The sequence below is a fragment of the Lonchura striata genome, chromosome 3 (genome assembly GCF_050655825.1).
Source record: "Lonchura striata isolate lonStrDom1 chromosome 3, ASM5065582v1, whole genome shotgun sequence".
Taxonomy (NCBI): Eukaryota; Metazoa; Chordata; class Aves; order Passeriformes; family Estrildidae; genus Lonchura; species Lonchura striata.
Window position 1 is genome coordinate 57,053,455 of NC_140705.1, and position 19,372 is coordinate 57,072,826.

Here is a 19,372-nt window from a genome sequence, read left to right on the forward strand (position 1 = left end):
TGTAACACCAAATAGATTTTGCTTATGTTAATACCAAAGGGACTTTTATTTAACTTTCTTTCTTTATTCTACAAAAGAAAAATTAATATCACCTCTAAGGAAGTCAAAGTTATTTTGGAACACTGAGCTACTACAAAGTTTCCAGCATTGCAAATAGTGTTAGCTATTTTAAACAACATAATTCACCCTTCTAAATTGCTTTTCTCTCTTTCAGCACAGACTTGCCTCTTCATAGGATGGATTCTCAGCTGCAAAACATCCAGACCCTAATTTATGTGTACATGATTAATCAAGGTTAATAAATACCCTGTGGGAGAAACAGTCAGTGCCATTCAGAACACATTCTGTTTTCCTCCCTTTCCACAGAGTAGGCTGTTGAAAACGTGTCTGATGAAATTGCAGGTTCCTTCTCTATTCTCATGAATTAATTTAATGTTTCTAATATGGGATTAGTTAAAGTACCTCTCCCCATGACTGGACAGCCAGCAGGTAGGACAAATGAGTTTAAATATCTACTCTAAATCAAGAAGAGGGAGGATAAATTGACATATTTTCTTTTTTCCCCACATACTAATTTTTTCTATTTCTATAGAGTGTACTGATTTTGGGGCTTTTTATATGTGCAGCCCAAATCAATGACCCAAGCACATGTCCCAGGTCACAAATTGACTGGAGAGTAGGAAAGACAAGATTCATAGCTTGGATTTTCAAGAAAATTTTCCTTTTAGCCAGAGGTAGATGGAAGTTTATTGCCAACTTTACTATATTAGATTAAATTAGGAACCTAAGCACAATTTTCTCATGTACTCTTTATTACATCTCTGAAGGATTTGTGCAGTTCCTTCCACTATCCTTTTCACACAGATCCCAAATACTGCCTAGAAGGGCTGGTACCTACACGAGCTGGCGGCTTGTGTGTTGGAGTAGGATGCAGTGCAACAGCAGTAAAGGATTTATTCTGTATCTGAGCTGGGCAGCTGAGAAAGCCCAGTCTGGGTACAAGCTTTGAGGCAGTTTTGTTTTGCCTCTAAGCACATACAGACAATATGTGCACAGCTGAGCAATTCACTTGACCTTGCCCTTATAACACAAGGAGCTTGTATTAAAACAGGATACAGGTCTGGCCTGTCAGCCAGACTATCACTGTGTATGGAAAACCAGTGTGGTCACACATTCCCCTCCTTGTGCAGCAACCTGGTCATTAGTCTACACTTCCCAACACACAGACCAATCCTTAAGGCAGCTGGCAGTATCTGCTGGAGCACTGGAAGGTAGGGAGCCCTTGGAGTGACAGTGTCAAATGGGACCAGTATGGGTGTGCCCAGGGCTGCATTACTGGTGGGGTGAGAGGCATGCATGGTAGGGCATGGACAGAGAACCTGTCAGGATGGAACCTGTGTATACCACAAATTCTCTCTCCCCTTTGTGCCCTGGTTTTCATGTTGAGGAAAGGGGACTGCAATGACCCCCTGCAGGTGCCAGCTGCAGTGCTGACTGCCCTGGGACTCACCATCTCCTGCTATGGCTGCACTCAGAACTGCTCCCACTGATCTTGAGAGGGCTTATTCAAAATGTGATTATCTTGCCATGGATGCCAGGACATCAGAAATGGCCCTGTATGGCATGAGATAAGGCTTGGCAAGGATGGTGCTTAGGAGGTGCTAAGAAGAGCTGATGAACACTGGTGACTACATACAGAGAGCACTCCTGTACCCTGCTCTCCAGCACAGCCCTCAGCACCCATTGCTATCTGACATTTCATCATCCAGTATGTCCTAATAGCCCCAGGTAAAGATAGCAAATCAGTGTTGCTGTGTTGGTTCAGTTCCCAAGCAGCTGCCTGAGGTAAAAATGGGTTAAGCATTTGGACATTGGCCATTATTGGATTAAACCAGGATCCTATCAGTTTTTAATCTTCTATAAGATGCTGAAACATGCCTTTTAAATTCACTGCAGCCCTCACATAATTTTACTTTGACTCCTTGAATTCTTCCTGTCAGTTCCCCATCCTGTCATTCCCAGGATGAATACAGGTCTCTGTGAATTGTCTTACTCACGCTTTATAGAGAGGCAACGCTGCCCCTTTATTTATGTGTTCTATTGACCTGTTGACATAGCCAAGGGTGGTGCTGCAAACTGATTGGTGATTGGTGATAGTCTGAATTCCTGGGATACATGTGAAATGCTAATTTTATGAGTTAAACATTGAAGAGGTGCCATTAGTTTTTAAAAGTCGCATTCCCACTTGGCTCGTCTCATAATCACTGTTACAAGGAAGATTACTGGAATAAGCATAACAGTAAAAATAAGAGGGGAGAAGTCTTTTGCCTTAGTCTGGAGTTTGAAAAGACCTAGGTGTTTTTAAATTTATTTTGCACTGGACAGCATTTATGTGTATGGTGAGTGACTCTGCTTGCTGTTTATAAGATTGTTTCTTAGAAAATATATAAACCTGGGTCTGGAGGGTTTTTTTAACTGCAGGAGCTGTTTATTAACAGCAGGAGCCCATCACAGATGAGGTTGTGGAGGCGGTGTCTGAAAAGTAGAAGCAAGATAGGGTGGAGGACTGAACCTTGAGTCCACCCCTTCTTGCTTATTGCTTTGCTGCTCTTCCCTCTTCAGCCTCTCCTTTTCATGAGAAACTACTGAACGTGGAAGAAAGGCTCCACATTTCCACAGTCATGGTGCTCTTTTCTTCCCTCACACCAGTATTTATAGCAATTATGTGTGTTTTGATTGGGGTAATAATGAAGAAGACGAATGGAGAGAAGGAAAAATGTGACACTAAAAGCAAGCATCCATCTCGTCCATGGGTGGATGAAGATTTAAAAGATAGCACTGACCATCCCTTAGAAGAGGAAGGTAAGAAAAATCTTATCCTAAACACTTTTGTTGTTTGAATTTTATCTGCTGATATGAATAAAGGAGGTGCAATCTTCTGGGCTTCTCTGCAGTGACAGCAATGATCAGCACAACACTGCTGCTGTGCCCTGAGCTTGTCAGCTCCCAGGAAGGAGGCATTCCTCATGTAGTAGTGTTACTCTTGGTGTAAATTCCCTCCAGACCCCATAGATCAGACACACACACACACACATATATGTATATATATATATATGTATATGTATAAAACATATTCTCAGAGACTCCTGTCTGTTCCTCTGTACAGCAGATCTCAGACCTATGAGGGACTCTATGGACAGTGTAAGGAAAGAGAGGAGATCCTGCTGAATTCCCCACAGTCTTTTCCTAGGCTTTATTAGTGTGAGCAAAGGGGAGATGTGAGCAGAGAATTTTTATCTGCAAGTCATCCCACTTTATCACTCAGTGCTACGTATTTGGTCTCAGCACAGCTAAAAAGTTGGAAATGGGTTTATTATTGTTTTTACAAAGGTCCGCCATTTGTGGCTTCTGAGAATGTCAATGGAAGCTTTGTTGGGAGCTGTGTTGATCAAATATTTAAGAACAAAATGTGGTGGTGGTGATGATCTGGTCCCTCAGCTGCATATTTGAACCCATGCAGAATGCCCTTTATTTTCATTAGCTTTTTCTGATTCACAGCTTGGACAAAAAAGTCTAAGCTCAAAATGTGACCTTCCTTCTTCTTATTTCCTAACTATCCTCCATAAACTCACTTTATTTCTTTGTAAAACAAAAATCTACAGAGTTCTGTTCCTATCAATTTTTTAAAGTTGTAGTTAATGCAGCTTTTTGTTCCCTCCCTCATGGTGATTTCAAAGACTTTTTGAAGGGTCTTTCTGTGTTATTTTTTTCCCCATAATAACACTTCCCTCAGTCTGCTTCTAGGAATCTTAAAACTTACAGTGTTTTTCTGCATATAGACCTTTTTCTAAGAACTATTATAGCTCTTTTGTTAGTGTTCAGTGTACTTTCAGCTAGTTTATCAGTTTCTGAAAATAGTTGATACCAAGAAGGGTTTAAACCCTGTTGACTATTTTCCAAATATATAAAATTTCTTTACAAATCAGTTCACCTGTTGTATCCTCCTTTGTTCAATGCAAAATAGATTCTGTATAAAATTATTCCATAATTTCTTTGTCACTAATGACTTACTACTTCAGTTAAAATGCTGCAAATTAGAATTCCTGTGGGAAGTTCAAATTATAATCTATGAATTACCATCTTGGATTATAGCTGTTTCCATCAGTTAAGGAATTTAGATCCTTTGCATAAACAAACTATTACCTCTTATCAAGGAGCCTCACTGCCACAGCTCCATATATAAAATTTTAGTTTTTTATGTGTTAGTTGCTTTCCCTTTCATTCAAGTACTAAATTCAAAACTGTACTATTTTTTGTTACAAAAAAATTGCTTTCAAAAAAATTTTAACAGGTAGACATGTTAGTACTGATGCTAAGTTTTATTTACTTACTAAGTTTTATTTACTTTTAAATAAAACTTTTCTCAATATACCATGTCATCCAATATTAAATTTTCTTGCTATTTTTCTTTTAGTAACAAATAGTGATCATTCCCATAATGAAATGTGATTCAGACTAATTTATTTGTAAAACAGTCGTGTCTTTTATCTCTAGAAATATTAAAATAATTTAATCATTCATAGGGAAATTTTTCTTCACCAGGGAATTTTTCTTCAGCCCAGCCTAAATAAGAAGAGTAGTAAGGAGCAGAAAGAGCTAGTAAGGATCTGTTACTTTGCTAGAGTCTTAATTAAAGATCAAAATATGTTAACCTTGTTGTCAGTGTAAAAATTTTCACTGACTGCACTAGGAAATGGAAGCTGCTGAAATGAAAACATGGATGCTGAATTAGAAACATGGATGTATAAAGAGATTTTTCTAATTCTAAAGAATACTTTACCTGCTGTGTAAATTCTGTTATTTTATAAATGTATCTTACTTTATCAGACAAGCTCAGTTCTAACTAAATGTGTTTGGCTGGCTTGTGTTTAAAGATTAAGTTCCTCTGAAGAGAATTTAAGTTAAGTAACATGAAGGTTATATTCTTAAGGCCTTGTCTAAAGCTAGAATCTAGGGCTGCCCCACGTGAACAAGCTGAATTTTCAGCAGCCCCCTGAATAGTAAGGGGCAGCTGACGACCAAGTCTCTTGCTTCATGTCCCTGACCAAAGCAAGGTCTATTTGCTGAGAGAGTGAAGCACTCAGCAGAAAAACAGAATAGCACCAGCCACACTTGTAGCTCCATGAGCCTTCCCTGAAGTGGAGCCCTCAGGGATGCTTCCCACGAGAAGGACATAGCTTTGAGCAGCAGAGCATTCACTGTGAGTAGCTGAACTGCTTGGGCAGACTCAGTAGGGTCACTCATTGGCAATGAAGGGTAGAATGGTGAGGGCCAAGCGCTCCTGAGCTTGTTTGTGTTGCGCTTTCCACAGCTGAAGGGATGAATGTTTCTCGTAGCAGCCAGAAACCCAATTCTTTCGTTAAGTGCAAAGCACACAGTCTATTTGTTTAATGCTTAAACTGGCAGTACTTCAGATTTGTTTGCATGCCCATCTATCCTGTAACTTTTTTCTTCATTTATAAGATTCAAAATGAGATATTGTTGTGCTGTGGTTTGGCAAGGACACTTGATGATACACTCTACTTAAGGACTACAAAACACACAAAGTCCCAAATGTTCCATTTCTCCTGAAAATGTTCTTGCTTGTGATACTCCTTATAATACACCTGTCCCACTAAAAAGCATTTCTCCTCTCCCCAGTTTCAAAGACTTCCCATATCTTAGTAATACTACTACTTACATGGATGAGGCAGTAGAAATTTAAACCTCTTTTTCAATGACAGTTCATATTTTGTATCATTTAGGAACACAGGTCTCAGATGGACACAATGCATTACCATGTGTATCTTTCTGCTCCTGCAAATACATCCAGCCTTTGTCAACAGCTGAATGAACATGAAAACTGGACTTTTGTGACACTTTTTCTTTAACCCTGCTGAAAGGCTGGTCCAGAATTTCTTACTATGGATAAAAAACCCTTCTCTACCTTTCTGCCTGCCCAAACTTATTTAATACTACTGTCTATGTATTTAATCTGTTCCATCATCTTGATTTGAAAGGATTCTTTTCCAGCCCTGGTTTATGGATAGTAACCTGTGGTTTATGGATAGTAACCACCTCTCAGCTTTCCTTATACTAAGTTTTCTCTTTAAAAAGAGAAAACTCTATCTATCTTAAGATCATAAGAAACCTTTGGCAACTGTATTCCAGTTGAGGTAATTTTCACAATATTTTGATGCTGGGTTTTTTCTTCCAGGGTCTGTGCCTCTCCAACTTGCTACTTCTTTTGCTTAAGATCCCTGGCCCAGAGATCTTAAGGCTTCCAGGATCAGCCTGCTAACCACTATTTATAATCCACTAGTAGGGTAATCCATCTCTTTTAGTTCCCTATTAGTCACACTCAGTTCAGGGCTGGATTCACTGCTGAGATTCCTGCAGTGGCCCATTTTGCAGCAGTCTGCCATTAATCAGATAAAGAACCCACAGGGTCAGTTATTCAGCATTTAAGACTAAAGATGTGAAAACTTTCTTTACATACATTGAATTTTTTTCCTATGTATCATGTCTTTACACTGGAAAAGAGAGATAGAGAGGAACTGTGTGCTCAGGAAGCAATTTTCTATGGAAGAAACTTCTTTGGAAAGCAAATGCGGTGGTCTTGACTAGAGATTCTCAAGGATCAGTCTCAGGATCAATTGGTAATATTATCTGGTGGTCTTTGCATAAAACCAAGGAGAGTAAAAGTGAAATATCTTAATGACATACAACTGGAAGCCAGCAACACAGAGAAGTGTCAGTGTAGGTAAAAAAAGTGGCCAACAGAAGTGAAATGACAACATACTGTTCTCAGTATGAGTTTTTAATTAAGAACTCATGCTTCAAACTGAGGTAGAATGTATTACATTATTTGCAGGCTGATTATAACTTCCCATATGAACTGCTGGGAAGAACATAGTTATTATCCTAAAATGTATCCAGAGAGGAATTTCTGATAGAGATAGAAAAATGTATGTTTAAAATGAGATTCCATTTGGGAAGTCTGAGCCAAAACCACTCCACATTTACTTAAAAAGTAGGAAGCTTGATGACTGCTGTAAACGGGCAACAGAATTGATGGCAATCTTGAGAATGTGGCTAACAAGGTAATAGACTTGCTAGCAGGATGTCTGTTGTCCATCAAGTGGTGGAATACAAAGAGATATAAACAAGACACTTGTGGTATTGTAGAACGTGACTGTACAAACAGGAGTGTGTCTAAACACAGCAATTAGAGATATAGAGAGCATGCACTAAACAGATGGTGCTGATAATGATTTAAAGTTAGCATATGGATAATGTTAACTGCTAAGAAAGAATGGTAGACACATGGTGGAAGAGACTATATAATAGATCAATTTACTTTAAAAAAATTGCCAGGAGAGTTTTGGTTTTGTGTGTCAGTTCCTGCATTTCTAGGTTTTTCTGTTTCAGCCAGTTTTCCCACATTGACTGTATTGAGGTTTTCCATTCTCATTAGCCATCTCACCTTTGTCCCATGTTCAAAATCTTTGGAAGCACATTTCTTTTTTCACCTTATTATTAAGTTGAACTATCTTGACCAAACAGCAGCTTCACTTCTCTTCTACTTACACAGGAAAATCCCCCCACAACACAAAACAAGCAAGCACTCACTATTTTACTGAGTGGAAGCCACAAAGGGAACCTTATCAAGAGGCACTCTTTTACTTTTTGAATGTACACAAGATGATCACTAATATAATCTTTACAAGGGCTCACTGCTTTCCATTAACCTGGAGCCAGGTCCTTGCAGACTATGACCAAGAGTGCTTAACACCGGCATGAAATGCTAAACAAAACAAATTCTCAGGGTGAATTCTTTGTGCACAAATGAAATGTGTGGTTTGGGGACCAGAACTATTCCATTTAGATTCAGTTTATGAAACTGGATTTATTTCACCCCTATGCACAGGCTGAGCCACACTTGTGAATATTTCCCTACTTTTAAAATGAACAAAAAGCCAGCCTAGTCTCTAAGGCAACTGCATACTACTAAAACACAGAAGTAATTGCTGTTTGTATTTGTGCTGGAGATTGCTATGATTTGGGAATAATAGCCTAATAGTGACAGAAAAAGGACTGGAATATTTTTTCCTGACTCAGCTCTCTGTAACAGATTGCTCAATACTATTGACTAGTCAAAATGTAGAATTTAAATGGCTTTAACTTCCACATCATAGCTGCAAAAAAAATGCTGCCCATGCTGATTCTAGGAATATGGGGCAGAAAGAGGCCTCAGAGACAACAGAAGATTCATTTTGTGATATAAACAGACATATTTCAGTGAAACTGAGAATAATTTTGAATTTTTAAATTAAAGACAAGAAACACAATATCCTACATTTGATATGTTGTTAGCCTAAATATAGATGCCTGACATCCATTTCCTCTTATGCTGAAAGTATCAGGAAACCAAAGAGCTTGACCACACAGAGTCACATTTCTGCAGAGCCAAAGCTTGCAATGTTTCTGCTATGAAACATGAATATGGAAGAAGTTGACATTCAGCTCTTCAGAGGAGATTTTACACATATTGGTAGTTAAGCTCTCTCATTAACTTCAGTAATTTAACTGATTTTTTTCCTTATTGAACAGCTCAAGAAGGAACACACATGTTCACATTTACTTGCTGAGAAAATTGGGCTGGAAGCCTGTCCACTTTTTCTATGCTGTTTCAGCTTGTAACCCATTTTTGCAGGCAGGCTTGCAGGCTGAAGTGGAGAAGGCAATGACTTGTTTGTGGATCACACTTACTAGAGCCCAACAGGACCCTCCTGCCTCTTGGTATTTAAACAAGTTGTTTATTCAGTAGCTGGAGCTGGGGATTGATGAGTTGTGTCACCTGGAACCTCAGACTTTGCCTTACCAGTAGGGTAGAAGCGCAGTGTATGCCAGTACAGGACAAGGTGCCTTACAGTGTGAATACCGAGGATATCAGCAGCATTCTCCAGCAAAAAAAATCCCTAACCACTTGTATTTTCTTGCAGAGGGTGAGGAAGAGTGGCAAGGACTTGAAGAAAATGTTGCCCATGTCCCCTTCACTGGCGAGCGCTACTCTGAGGCTGAAATGATTAAGAGGTCTCAGACATTCTATGAGCTTCTAAATAAGAGGCGATCTGTCAGGTTTCTCAGTGATGAGCCAGTCCCCAGGGAGGTTATCGATAATGTCATCAGAACAGCAGGTAGGTACTGAGTGGTTCAAGGTCTGGGGAAAAAAAAAAAGGATCACCACTGCTGTTCAACTATGTAACTGTGAAAAGGTGGTGTGGAGAAGCCAAGGGAACTGGAATTTTGCTTATGGTTTTCCTAGATTCACCTGTAGCTGGAATGAATTAGCACCCATCGACTTCAGCCAGGGGTGGTTTTGATTCTTATGATTTCTCTTATTCTATGAACCAGCTGCTGCTACTATAGAAAACATTCCCAAGCTGCCTTAGAGAAAAGTTCAGTAGCCTTTAGCAAGTTAATAATCTAAAGAATCTCCACATTTGAGGTGCATTATTTTCCCTTTAAGAACTGTAAGCAGCTTTGTTACTGCACTGTAAAGTCTCCATGTCCCTCTAATTAACCAAGCATCATTAAAACACTGAGCATGTTTTGGCAAATGCATTAAAGCAAACAAGTCTGGCGTGCAGATGAAGTACTTAGTAACCCTGAAAGCTTTGGGCTGTGTAGAGAAAAAGAAAACAAAGGGAAGCATGAATGCCATCAGTTTTTACCCAAACCTGAGGAGAAGCAAGATTCACAATATAAAAACACTTTCATATATCAGGAAAGTTCAAGCTGCTTATTCAGCATTTCTTGAACTAAAACCAATCCTTAGTATTGTATGCAAGTTCTTCTAATATTTTTAAATGTGTATGAGGGATCAGAGATTTCAACAGTCTTCTTAATCAATATATCTGTGAACCTGTGCAGATATATATTCTTCAGCTTCTTGCTTTTAACCTCTAGGCAGTTCAAATATTTCTCCAGTGGTGTTGGTGGGTGAGAAAGTACAAATTTTATATATATATATATATATATGTATATATGTATATATATATATATATATATGTATGTATGTATGTATGTATAAAATATATATTAAATATAAATATAACACATAGATATGTGCACACCTATGAACACCAACTGTCTTTGGGACAACAGACTCAAACCTGTATGCTCTATGGCAGATGTCTGTGTTGTACAGCTCCTTATCTTTGTCAGTCACTGACAGGTAACTGCCGGTGATCACTCAGCCTTGTTTTCCTGAAAGCCATTATTTTCACCCTTTAGCTAAAACCACATATCAGAGTTGGCTGTATTCAGACAGAGCTCTGTTTTTAGTACAACACTTTGTAATAGCATTACTGCATTCATATCTGTTGCACCATATTACTGCCTCATCATAAGAACCATCAAAAAAGGATTATTTTACAAATCTTTAACACTGGCTTCCTGTAAAATGGCAGTATAAAAGGACTAACCTCTGTTCTTCAATGGGATCTCACATTCTCTGAGAACGTAATGAACAGGATTGTCTGCCAGAACTTAGTCCTTTTCTTCCCATCTCATCCACTTACTTTCCCATTGCTCAGTTGGTCAGCCTAAAACCCACAAGGAAGAGCTGCCCACCCTCCTTCCTGGGTTTTTACTTTTCCCTGTTTTTATATGAAGGTACTTCACCTAGTGGAGCACACACTGAGCCCTGGACCTTTGTGGTAGTGCAAGATCCATATTTAAAACATAAAATTCGTGAAATTGTAGAAGAAGAAGAGGAAATCAACTACAAAAAAAGGATGGGAGACAGATGGGTTAATGACCTGAAAAGACTGAGGTATGAAAAGTCAATTACCTAAGGGATGTGAAGATAGCTGTTGTTTCAGTGAGGAAAGATTTCTATCATTTTCTATTTCATCCTCCCTCTCACTTTTAATGTTTTTCTAAAATCTATGTTTGGAAACAAAAGCTTCTAAATCTATATAGAACTGTGCCTTGGTGTCTGGTTCATAAAATTGCTTCCAGTAAAAGGGATTACATGCTCTCCATTTTGAAAGTTTTCCAAGCACTTGGCTCCATCATTATTTTTTCCTACGTAACCTCTGCGGCTGAAACTCTGGTCCCAGATTTCTTCTGTTGTTTGCCAAACAGCCAAGCTCCCAAAGTCACTAGAAACTTTGCTACCAACTGAGGAAGCCCCAAGGCTTGTCCCTATCCAAGTGCTGAATTATGCAATATTTAGTTGTTCCAAATGCCCTCCAAAGTCTGACTGACTTGCTTAACTTCACGCAATGGGAAGATATCTACTGAGTCTTGGCTTGTCAAATAGAGCACATGCACAAAATTTTGTAGGGTTGACTTGCCCTGCTGGTTTGATTATGTTACTATTTTTCAGATGCTTAGGTGCTATGCAACTTTATGTGCTATGCGAACAACTAAATGCCGAAGGTTCTTATGTTTTGAGTGACAACAGTAGAAAACACTAATTTTCTTATCTAAATCCTATATCATGATTGTAATTTAAGAAATTTGGAACCAAATGTATTGTAACAGGGATTAAATACCCAGGAAAAGAATAACAATTTTTGCCATTGGAATATATTTAGGTTTAGACCTTAGACAAAATAGTTTTGAACTTTTCTGGGAGCAGTCTTCCCTGCAATTAGAAAAAAGTTGGCACTGCTGGTAACAGGCAAATCTGCAAAATTCCAGGAATTAAATAATCACAAAGGCAAATGCTCATGAGGCCAGTTCATAGATAAGAGGTCAAGAGCTATCTCTTATTTGTATGTAATTCCACTCTTCAGAGTGAGCACATCAACTCCTCAGCCAAATCTGTTGAAATTGAGAACTCTATTCAAGCTTTTTTTTCCTTTCTGAAATGTTTCTATTTAAGGTGATAATATTTAATGCTTTTAAGTAAATGTTCTAAGGTTTAGTCTACTGCTATAATTGTCATATACCTTTAGTGTCCTTTTGCAGACAGTAAATGTAACTTACAGGAAACTGAAAAGGTTGCAAAATAAATGTATTAAACATTCTTTTGCAGAACAAATTGGATCAAAGAGTACTTGGACACTGCTCCATATTTGATTCTCATTTTCAAGCAGGTATATGGGCGACTTCCAAATGGCAAAAAGAAGACCCACTACTACAATGAAATCAGTGTTTCCATTGCTTGTGGTATCCTGCTTGCTGCACTGCAGGTACATTGACAGAACCAACATACTGTGAGTCAATATATTAGTTTGGATTATCTACCAAGACCGTTCTGCCCAAATGTGAGTGGAACCTAGTTTAGATTTTAACATTTTCTGTCTTCTGAATTACTCCAATTCCTGTCAATATGTCTTAGTTTTGAGTTTTAATGTTATTCTACAGAGGGCTACATCTGAGAAGGTGATTCCTATCCTCAGTACTGGTCAACAGGAAGAAAAATATAATGTAGCTTTCAGAGTTGTCACTCTTCTCGGCACAGTCTTCAGCCCCTGTGGTTTCTGCCTTATGCTAACAGGGCTGACAGGCTCTTTGGAGTACGACTGTGTGGTGCCACACTGGCCCCTTCTTTTCAGTAATCCCTATAAAACAGCTTGACACCAAACCACTTTTAGTATACAATGCTGAAAAAAAAAATCAGGGACATATTCCACAGAACTTGCTGTACTATTTCAATCAGACTTTCTGAGATATTTCTGAAAGTGAACTGATCTGTAAAGCTCAGCATGTTTAACACCAGCCAGTTAGATTTTCTCAGTAGTTTCTCAGTGCTCAGTTCTGCTTCTTGTACCTGATGTACTCACACAAGTGTTAAATAGAGAAGCTACTCTGATAGTTAACCTGGCCTGTCAGCAAGATAACAGCAAGGTGCCTCCTTTTATATTAGGCCAATTTCCTACCATGCACTGCCATTTCTCCTCCATTCTGTTTTGAATGACACTTTCTTTTGTGCACTGCTGCTCCTCAGGCACCATTCAGCACCACCAGTGTTTGCTCTAATCCTCTTGAGAAGATTGTAGAGATTACTTTAACGTGATGGGTGCATTTCCTGGGCACCTCTCCTTGGCTGACTTGTATCTCAAAGCCTCCCAAAATGCTTGCATTTCATAGACAGAGAGACTGAAATCCACATGTGCAGTTCTCAGGAAGTGACTCAGCTGTGTGATCACACCTTGGATGATGTCAGTTCTTTATTGTTTGTCCAGATTTTTTGGGGTTTTTGTGAGATCTTGAATGAGAGGAAGAGTGACACATTGACTTATTTTGGGATTCTGAGGTAATCCATAACAATGGCCACTGTGAGAGATGCCAGCAGACTGCTGTGACAAATTCTGAGGCAGAGCCTGTGCCCTCTGTCCCTGTGAGGTACAGCTTATGAGGAGGAACTCAAAACAAGGCTGTAAGGCATCTTTCTGCCAGCTGTATGGAGGCAAGAACTGAAATAGTTCTCTGTAAGAGCCAGATCATAGAATCAGGGAATAATTTGGTTTGGAATGGATGTTTCAAGATCATCTAGTCCAATCACCAGCACCATGGGATGACATTCCAATCATACCCCCACAACTGCCTCTCAGCTTCCCTGTGGCCATGGATTCCCCATCACACTGGCACAGCAGGCAGGCTGTGGCTCTGCAGTACACAGACATGGCAAGGCAGACTGTGCTGTTGCTGCAGGGGAGAAATGCTCTACTTCCCTGTAAGCAGAGCAGGCATCTTTTATGGTGCCACTGAGGCTGACAGTAAATCAGTTGTTCTAAAGGCTGCAGCAGGTCTAATGAAGCAGCATTTCCAGACTAGTTGACAGAAGGATGTGTACAGGTGTGGTGAGAAAAAGTTGCTGTCTTGCTGCAGAACGCAGGGCTGTGCACAGTGACCTCCACACCCCTGAACTGCGGCCCCCAGCTCCGGGTGCTGCTCCAGCGGCCAGCAAACGAGAAGCTCCTGCTGCTGCTCCCCGTGGGCTACCCCAAGGAAGATGCCACTGTGCCTGCGCTGAGGCGGAAGCCTCTGGAAGACATCATGGTGGTCATGTGAGCCCAGCGCCAGGAGAAGGAGAGCAACCCTGCTGACAGCTGAAGATGTCACTGCTGTTTCTGTGCATTGTCCCCCTATGTCGCCATTGCTCTGGCTTTTTGCATCTCCATTTCTTTTAGTGCTAGTAATCTACTAACAGCAGTGAGCAGTCGAGCACTGTGCCTTGGACAGCTGCTGTTACTTACCTGACCAGGGCATTGTCCCAGGGAATATGTACAATGGCATTTAAATGATCTCATCACTTGATTTTTCTCATGTATTAAATCTCTTCTTGAACTGGAATATATATTTTCCTTATACTTTTGTGATTGCCATTACACAGTTATTTTAACTTAAGAATTTTAATGAAGGTTGTATTAAAAGATACAAAGAAGTTAAGCTGAGCTCCTATCTTGGTCAGTGTGTTCTGTTTAAATGCCCCTTCTTTACTGTGTTCAGCTATGTGTAGAAAGACGCTATTTTCCTCCTATATGGTGGGATTTCTTTCCTTGATTTATTTCCAAAACTTCTCTGTACCAGGCTTTCTTAAACTATTGTGGCTACGAGTGTCTCGTAGGTAGGGGGAAATTAAGTGGGAACAAGGCATTCAAATCATTTGCTCGTTACCATTTATTTGTACATGTTCCAAGCACAGTGAGATCACGTAGTAGCTATCAGTCGTGTCCCCGGTACTTCGCTGCTTTCACTGGAAGTTGCTATCTGGTTACCCTGTTCATACCTACATCTACAGCAGTTTAACACCCTGAAAGTGAAACTGCTCCGAAGCCCGTGGCACGGGAGCGGTGCTCTCACGCCAGCCCGGTGCGGGATGCGGGATGCTGGAAGGGCAGGTGCCGGTGCCCGGGCGGGCGGAGCCCCCTCGTGGGGCCCGGGTCCCGCCGGCTCCGCCCGCAGCGGGAGGGGAAACGCTCCGAGAGACGCGTGCTTCCCGCAGGGCTCTGTTCGGGAAACACCTCCCCACCCTGGTCTCTGCGGCTTCCAGCGCCAGGCACATTCAGCCAAATTGACTTCAGCCGTCCTTGAGGGGTGAGAGGCTGGAGAGCAGAGCCGCGGAAAGGGACCTGGGGGTCCTGGTCAGTGCAAGTTGAACATGAGCCAGCAGTGCCCTGGCAGCCTGGAGAGCCAACCCTGTCCTGGGGACATCAGGCACAGCACGGCCAGCCAGGCAAGGGAGGGATTGTCCCACTCTGTTCTGCACTGGGGAGGGCTCACCTCCACTGCTGGGGCAGTTTTGGGTATCACAGTATAAGATAAAAAATTGTTAGAGAGCGTCCAAAGGAAGAGCAACAAAGATGGTGAAGGAAGGACCTGAGGGAATGGCCTGAAGTTGTGTCAGGGATATTTAGGCTGGTATTAGAAAGGGGTTCTTAATCCAGAGGGTGGCTGGACACTGGAACAGGCTCCACAGGGAAGTGGTCACAGCACCAAGCCTGAAAGAGTTCAAGAAGCATTTGGACAATGCTCTTGGACACTCGGTGTGATTCTTGGGGGTGGTGCTGTGCAGGGCCAGAAGCTGGACTTGATGATGCTCGGGGGTCCCTTCTAACTCAGGATATTTCTGTGTTCTGAGTTAACTCACTACTTATCTGAAGTCTAACGTGGTCCAGTGCAAGGCTCAGCAGGGGGACTGAAAGTACAGGATATTTAAAATTCCTTCCAATTCAAACCATTCTATGATTCTACAAGTCAAATCCCATTTACTATCACTTGTCAGCTGAACAAGAGGAGCAGATAAAATTTTGGCCATGTCAATGCCTCTGTCATCTAGTGGGAAAAATTGTTTTCCTCTTTGACAGACCATTTTGCTTGTATTTAGCAGATGCGGTGATGTCATTGTTGTACTGGCCTGTTTCATGTTCTCAGTGGTACCGCTATGGCAGGAAGTTTCTTGTGCAGGCCTAGTCTGAGATCAGCTCTTGTAACTACAGTCAAACAAAATCTAAAAAGGAAAAAAAAAAAAAAAAAAAAGGAATTCCTGGATCTACACACTGTCAAAGTCTAAAATCTAGTAAGGGAGGTAGGGATGAACTGAACCAAGCCAAGAAGCCAAGGCTGATCAGCTGCAGGTGCCCAGTTATCAGGAATACATATTAAAGTCACTGTTGCAAGTTTTCCTTCTGCGCAGATGCTGCTCTGCCCCATTATGCCCCTTCACAAGCAGTTTGTACCTGTTGGTACTACTATATTTTAATTCAGAGTTCACATCAACAAAGGGAGGACTGAATCTGTGTCAAGTTGCAATCTTTCCTACAGAAATAAACTCTCAGCTACAGAAATAAATTGCTTCTCCCTGGTCTCAGTCTACAAAATAAATGACACTCAGAGAAAATTTACTAAATGAATTCAGTTTCAAACAGCAGGAGCTTGCATATATAAGGCTATTTCTAGTGTGGTTTCACAACTAAAAAACAAAGAACTAAAACAGTCTGAAAAACACATTAAAAATTGTCACAATAAGAAGCATTGGTATATACCAATATACCTCTTCACACCAAAGAAGCTTAATGGTTGTTTTTTTTTTCATCTATGTTTTCATTCTGGACACTAAGATACACATAGCAGTTTAAAAACTCAAGCCCTCACACCTACTAGATGGGAAAGATTCTATCCAAAAAGCATTTCTGGAATCATGAAATATAAGTAAAATAAGCTGCTTTTTTCTTCTTTTGTTTTCTTCTTTCCCTCCCTTAAAAATGCTTTTTCAAATGGAAATACTTCAGTAGTATTACTACTGCTGATGATACTGCAGAGTCTTTTGTAAATCATGTTAGTACTCCTGTGTGACAAGCCTACTTGGAATTGCCACTGTTCTCTAACAAGTGCACTGTTTTTACTTAAAACACAATTAAATAATAATAAATTTTGCCTTTCCATGCAGCTCACAGTTGACTAAAATGAAGGTTGGCATTTAAATTGTTTTACATTTAACTAGGGATATCTTATTGGCATTTGTTCAATTTCAAGGTAAAAAATGTTTTTTCTGCTATCTAAATGGACTTTCCCACGTTATCACTAGTGTCCCTTGCCTGCTGGCCTAGTGCCACCCATCTCCGAGAGAAGTCTGGCTTCCTCTTCCCTGTGTCTTTCCATCAGGTAGCTGCAGATAGCAACTGGCTCTCTCCATGTCTGGGATCTTTCTTCCTTGAACTGCATGGACTAATTTGTGTGTGTTCAAGGACTCTTGCTGTCTGAAATTTTCCCACAAGTCAGGTCTAACATGGTGGGTTGTATTTTGCTCTTGAAATCAGGTGCAACAAGGTGGGTTGCATGACAATCCAGATAATTAAAGGAATAAGTATCACATTTGTTGGAACAACAGGCAACTGCTCATCTCCTCCCACTGCAAGGCTGACTGAACTGGCGTTGGTTTCAGTCTGCCCTTGAACAGGGAGCTGGAAGATATTGAAGCTGGTGTTCATCAGCAATCCAGGCAGCCGTGCCATCAGGCAGGGAAGCATTGCTCCTGGAGCAGCACACTTTACCTACTCCACCGTCTTCCTTTCAACACAGGTGAGCCAGAACTCAAATGATGCTGCTAGAAAGTTTTTGAACTGAGGACTCTGTTCCACTGGTCTATGTTCCCATCTCCTCCACAGCTACATGATCAAGTTTAAGATTCCCATAAGTTAGCTGGGCTGTAGTAACCATCTAAGTGCTCTCTGCTTGATGGAACTTGCAGGTTGTCAGTATTTAGCTTCTTTGCAAGTAGTCTAAAGGTAAGTGTTGTTATTTTGAATTTGACAGAAATAACTGTTCCCAGGCAGATTTACTGGGTCTGAGCTGGTCCACATGGATGGAACAGGCTGTAATGTATTAGCCACGTGTTTGAGCATTTCTTACCATACAAATTCACACTACTGCAATAAAAGTAAAGCAACTTATGGGTGTGAGGAAGTAACAGCTTGATGCTGTGAACCTCAGATGAACAAAAGTGCACAAGCCCCTACCTCAGGTTACAGTTTTACTCTGATTAAGCTGCAGCACTTCAAAGACATTTAAGCAAGTAGATGTGCAGTCAGCATCTGATTGATTTATTTCTTTAATTGCTACATAGATGTCATGGGCCCATGAAAAATCAATCTTGAGAAATAATCCAGCTTGCACTCCAAGGCAGGATCAGCTATACTTGAATGCCAGGTACTGACAAAACATGAATCTACAGCACTAATAAACTGCTCCCAGCAAAAGACTTGAAAGAAATAAAAATGCAAATGCTAATTCTGCCAGCACATACAAGTCCTAAGAAGTTTTTGTTTCCAGAAGGGCTCAGTCTTGGCATCATGTTGTGTCACTGATGAGACCTCCATGAAGATCATTACGGAAGAGGTTGGGCTACTGTATTGTTTTTGAATATTTCCACCCACCTGAGCTTAGTCAAAGCAGAACAGCCATTGTACTCATGACTTAAAACTCTCAAGGAATTTAATTTTTTTTTTTTGCGAACTTTACCTATATCAGGCATCTACAAGAGCCAAGCCTTTGCCCATATAGACAGAACTCTCCTGTGCTTGTAGAGTGTAAATAATGAGAACACTTAATTGGATGAGAGCTGGGCAACAGTTCCCTTCAAATTTAAGATGGAAGAGTCACTGAAGCTTGAAGTTACCAGTTAAATACACATCCTGTTTCAGGTTGTGCATTTGTATTAACTTAGCTACAAGATTGGAACTGATTTTAACTAATTCTGATAGAAACAACAAAGGCATTCCAAGACCCAGGTAACACAGTGTAAGACATGGGAGTGCTGGTCAGCAAGATGGATGATAACCATGACCTCAAGGCATCAGTTGACAAGTTTTTTGAGACATACATTTGAGAAAAGAGGTGTTTGAAGGATTTTAAAGAGAACTCTTGGGATTTTTTTATGAGGAGCTGCCCTGTGCCTGAGAGTAAGTTCTTATCTATTACTTGAGGGCAGGATCTTGTAGCTGAGACCTCAAGTGACTCAGCTGGAAAGGGTGAGACCAGAGTCCACCAGTTTTTCCCTGCAATGTGACAGCAATGGTGAAGTTATCCTGAGGAGCACCTCCTGCAAATACCAGGTTCAAAGTGTGAATATTGGGAGTCAGATAGACAAAAGCACAGCTATGGAGACCCACAACAGGCACAGATATGCTTCAAAGAGAGGATCTGCTTTAACATTTTTCAGTTGTATATGCAATAGGGACGTGGGTCTGTAGATTATGCACTGGATTTTAATGAAGCTTTTTGTGTCATTGTTTTTGTAGTGCAAATGGTCCAAATGTCAGAAGGCTTTTAGCATCTTCAAACTATTCCTTTAGCTCACTCATAGGATAGC

General features: G+C 40.5%; 1 protein-coding gene and 1 long non-coding RNA gene across 4 annotated transcripts in view; both read left to right on the top strand.

Annotated features, from left to right (window-relative positions):
* Window positions 1-1,206: 1,206 nt before the first annotated feature.
* On the top strand, window positions 1,207-14,456 carry IYD (iodotyrosine deiodinase). Of its 3 annotated transcripts, none has more exons than XM_085576552.1 (6): window positions 1,207-2,399; window positions 2,623-2,862; window positions 9,045-9,239; window positions 10,720-10,879; window positions 12,092-12,248; window positions 13,891-14,456. In XM_085576552.1, exons 2-6 carry the CDS (start codon window positions 2,682-2,684, stop codon window positions 14,071-14,073), a joined length of 876 nt encoding a protein of 291 aa, XP_085432678.1. In that variant the 5' UTR covers window positions 1,207-2,399; window positions 2,623-2,681; the 3' UTR covers window positions 14,074-14,456. The 3 variants fall into 3 exon arrangements, with proteins under 3 accessions (XP_085432678.1, XP_085432677.1, XP_021396219.1); XM_085576551.1 differs by having other exon boundaries at window positions 1,208-2,399; window positions 2,710-2,862; XM_021540544.3 differs by lacking the exon at window positions 1,207-2,399 and having other exon boundaries at window positions 2,427-2,862.
* Window positions 14,457-14,965: 509 nt separating this feature from the next.
* The window catches only part of LOC146767912 (uncharacterized), a 49,386-nt gene continuing 44,979 nt past the window's right edge, over window positions 14,966-19,372 (top strand). Inside the window, exon 1 of the long non-coding RNA XR_014954258.1 lies at window positions 14,966-17,583. This is a non-coding gene — a long non-coding RNA (uncharacterized LOC146767912). The remainder of the gene's footprint in view (window positions 17,584-19,372) is intronic.

Coding starts and splice junctions, on each gene's coding strand:
- IYD (XM_085576552.1), top strand. CDS start 2,682: ATGGTGCTCTTTTCTTCCCTCACACCAGTATTTATAGCAATTATGTGT. Junction 9,240..10,719: donor TAATGTCATCAGAACAGCAG/GTAGGTACTGAG, acceptor TTTTATATGAAG/GTACTTCACCTAGTGGAGCA. Junction 12,249..13,890: donor TCCTGCTTGCTGCACTGCAG/GTACATTGACAG, acceptor GTCTTGCTGCAG/AACGCAGGGCTGTGCACAGT.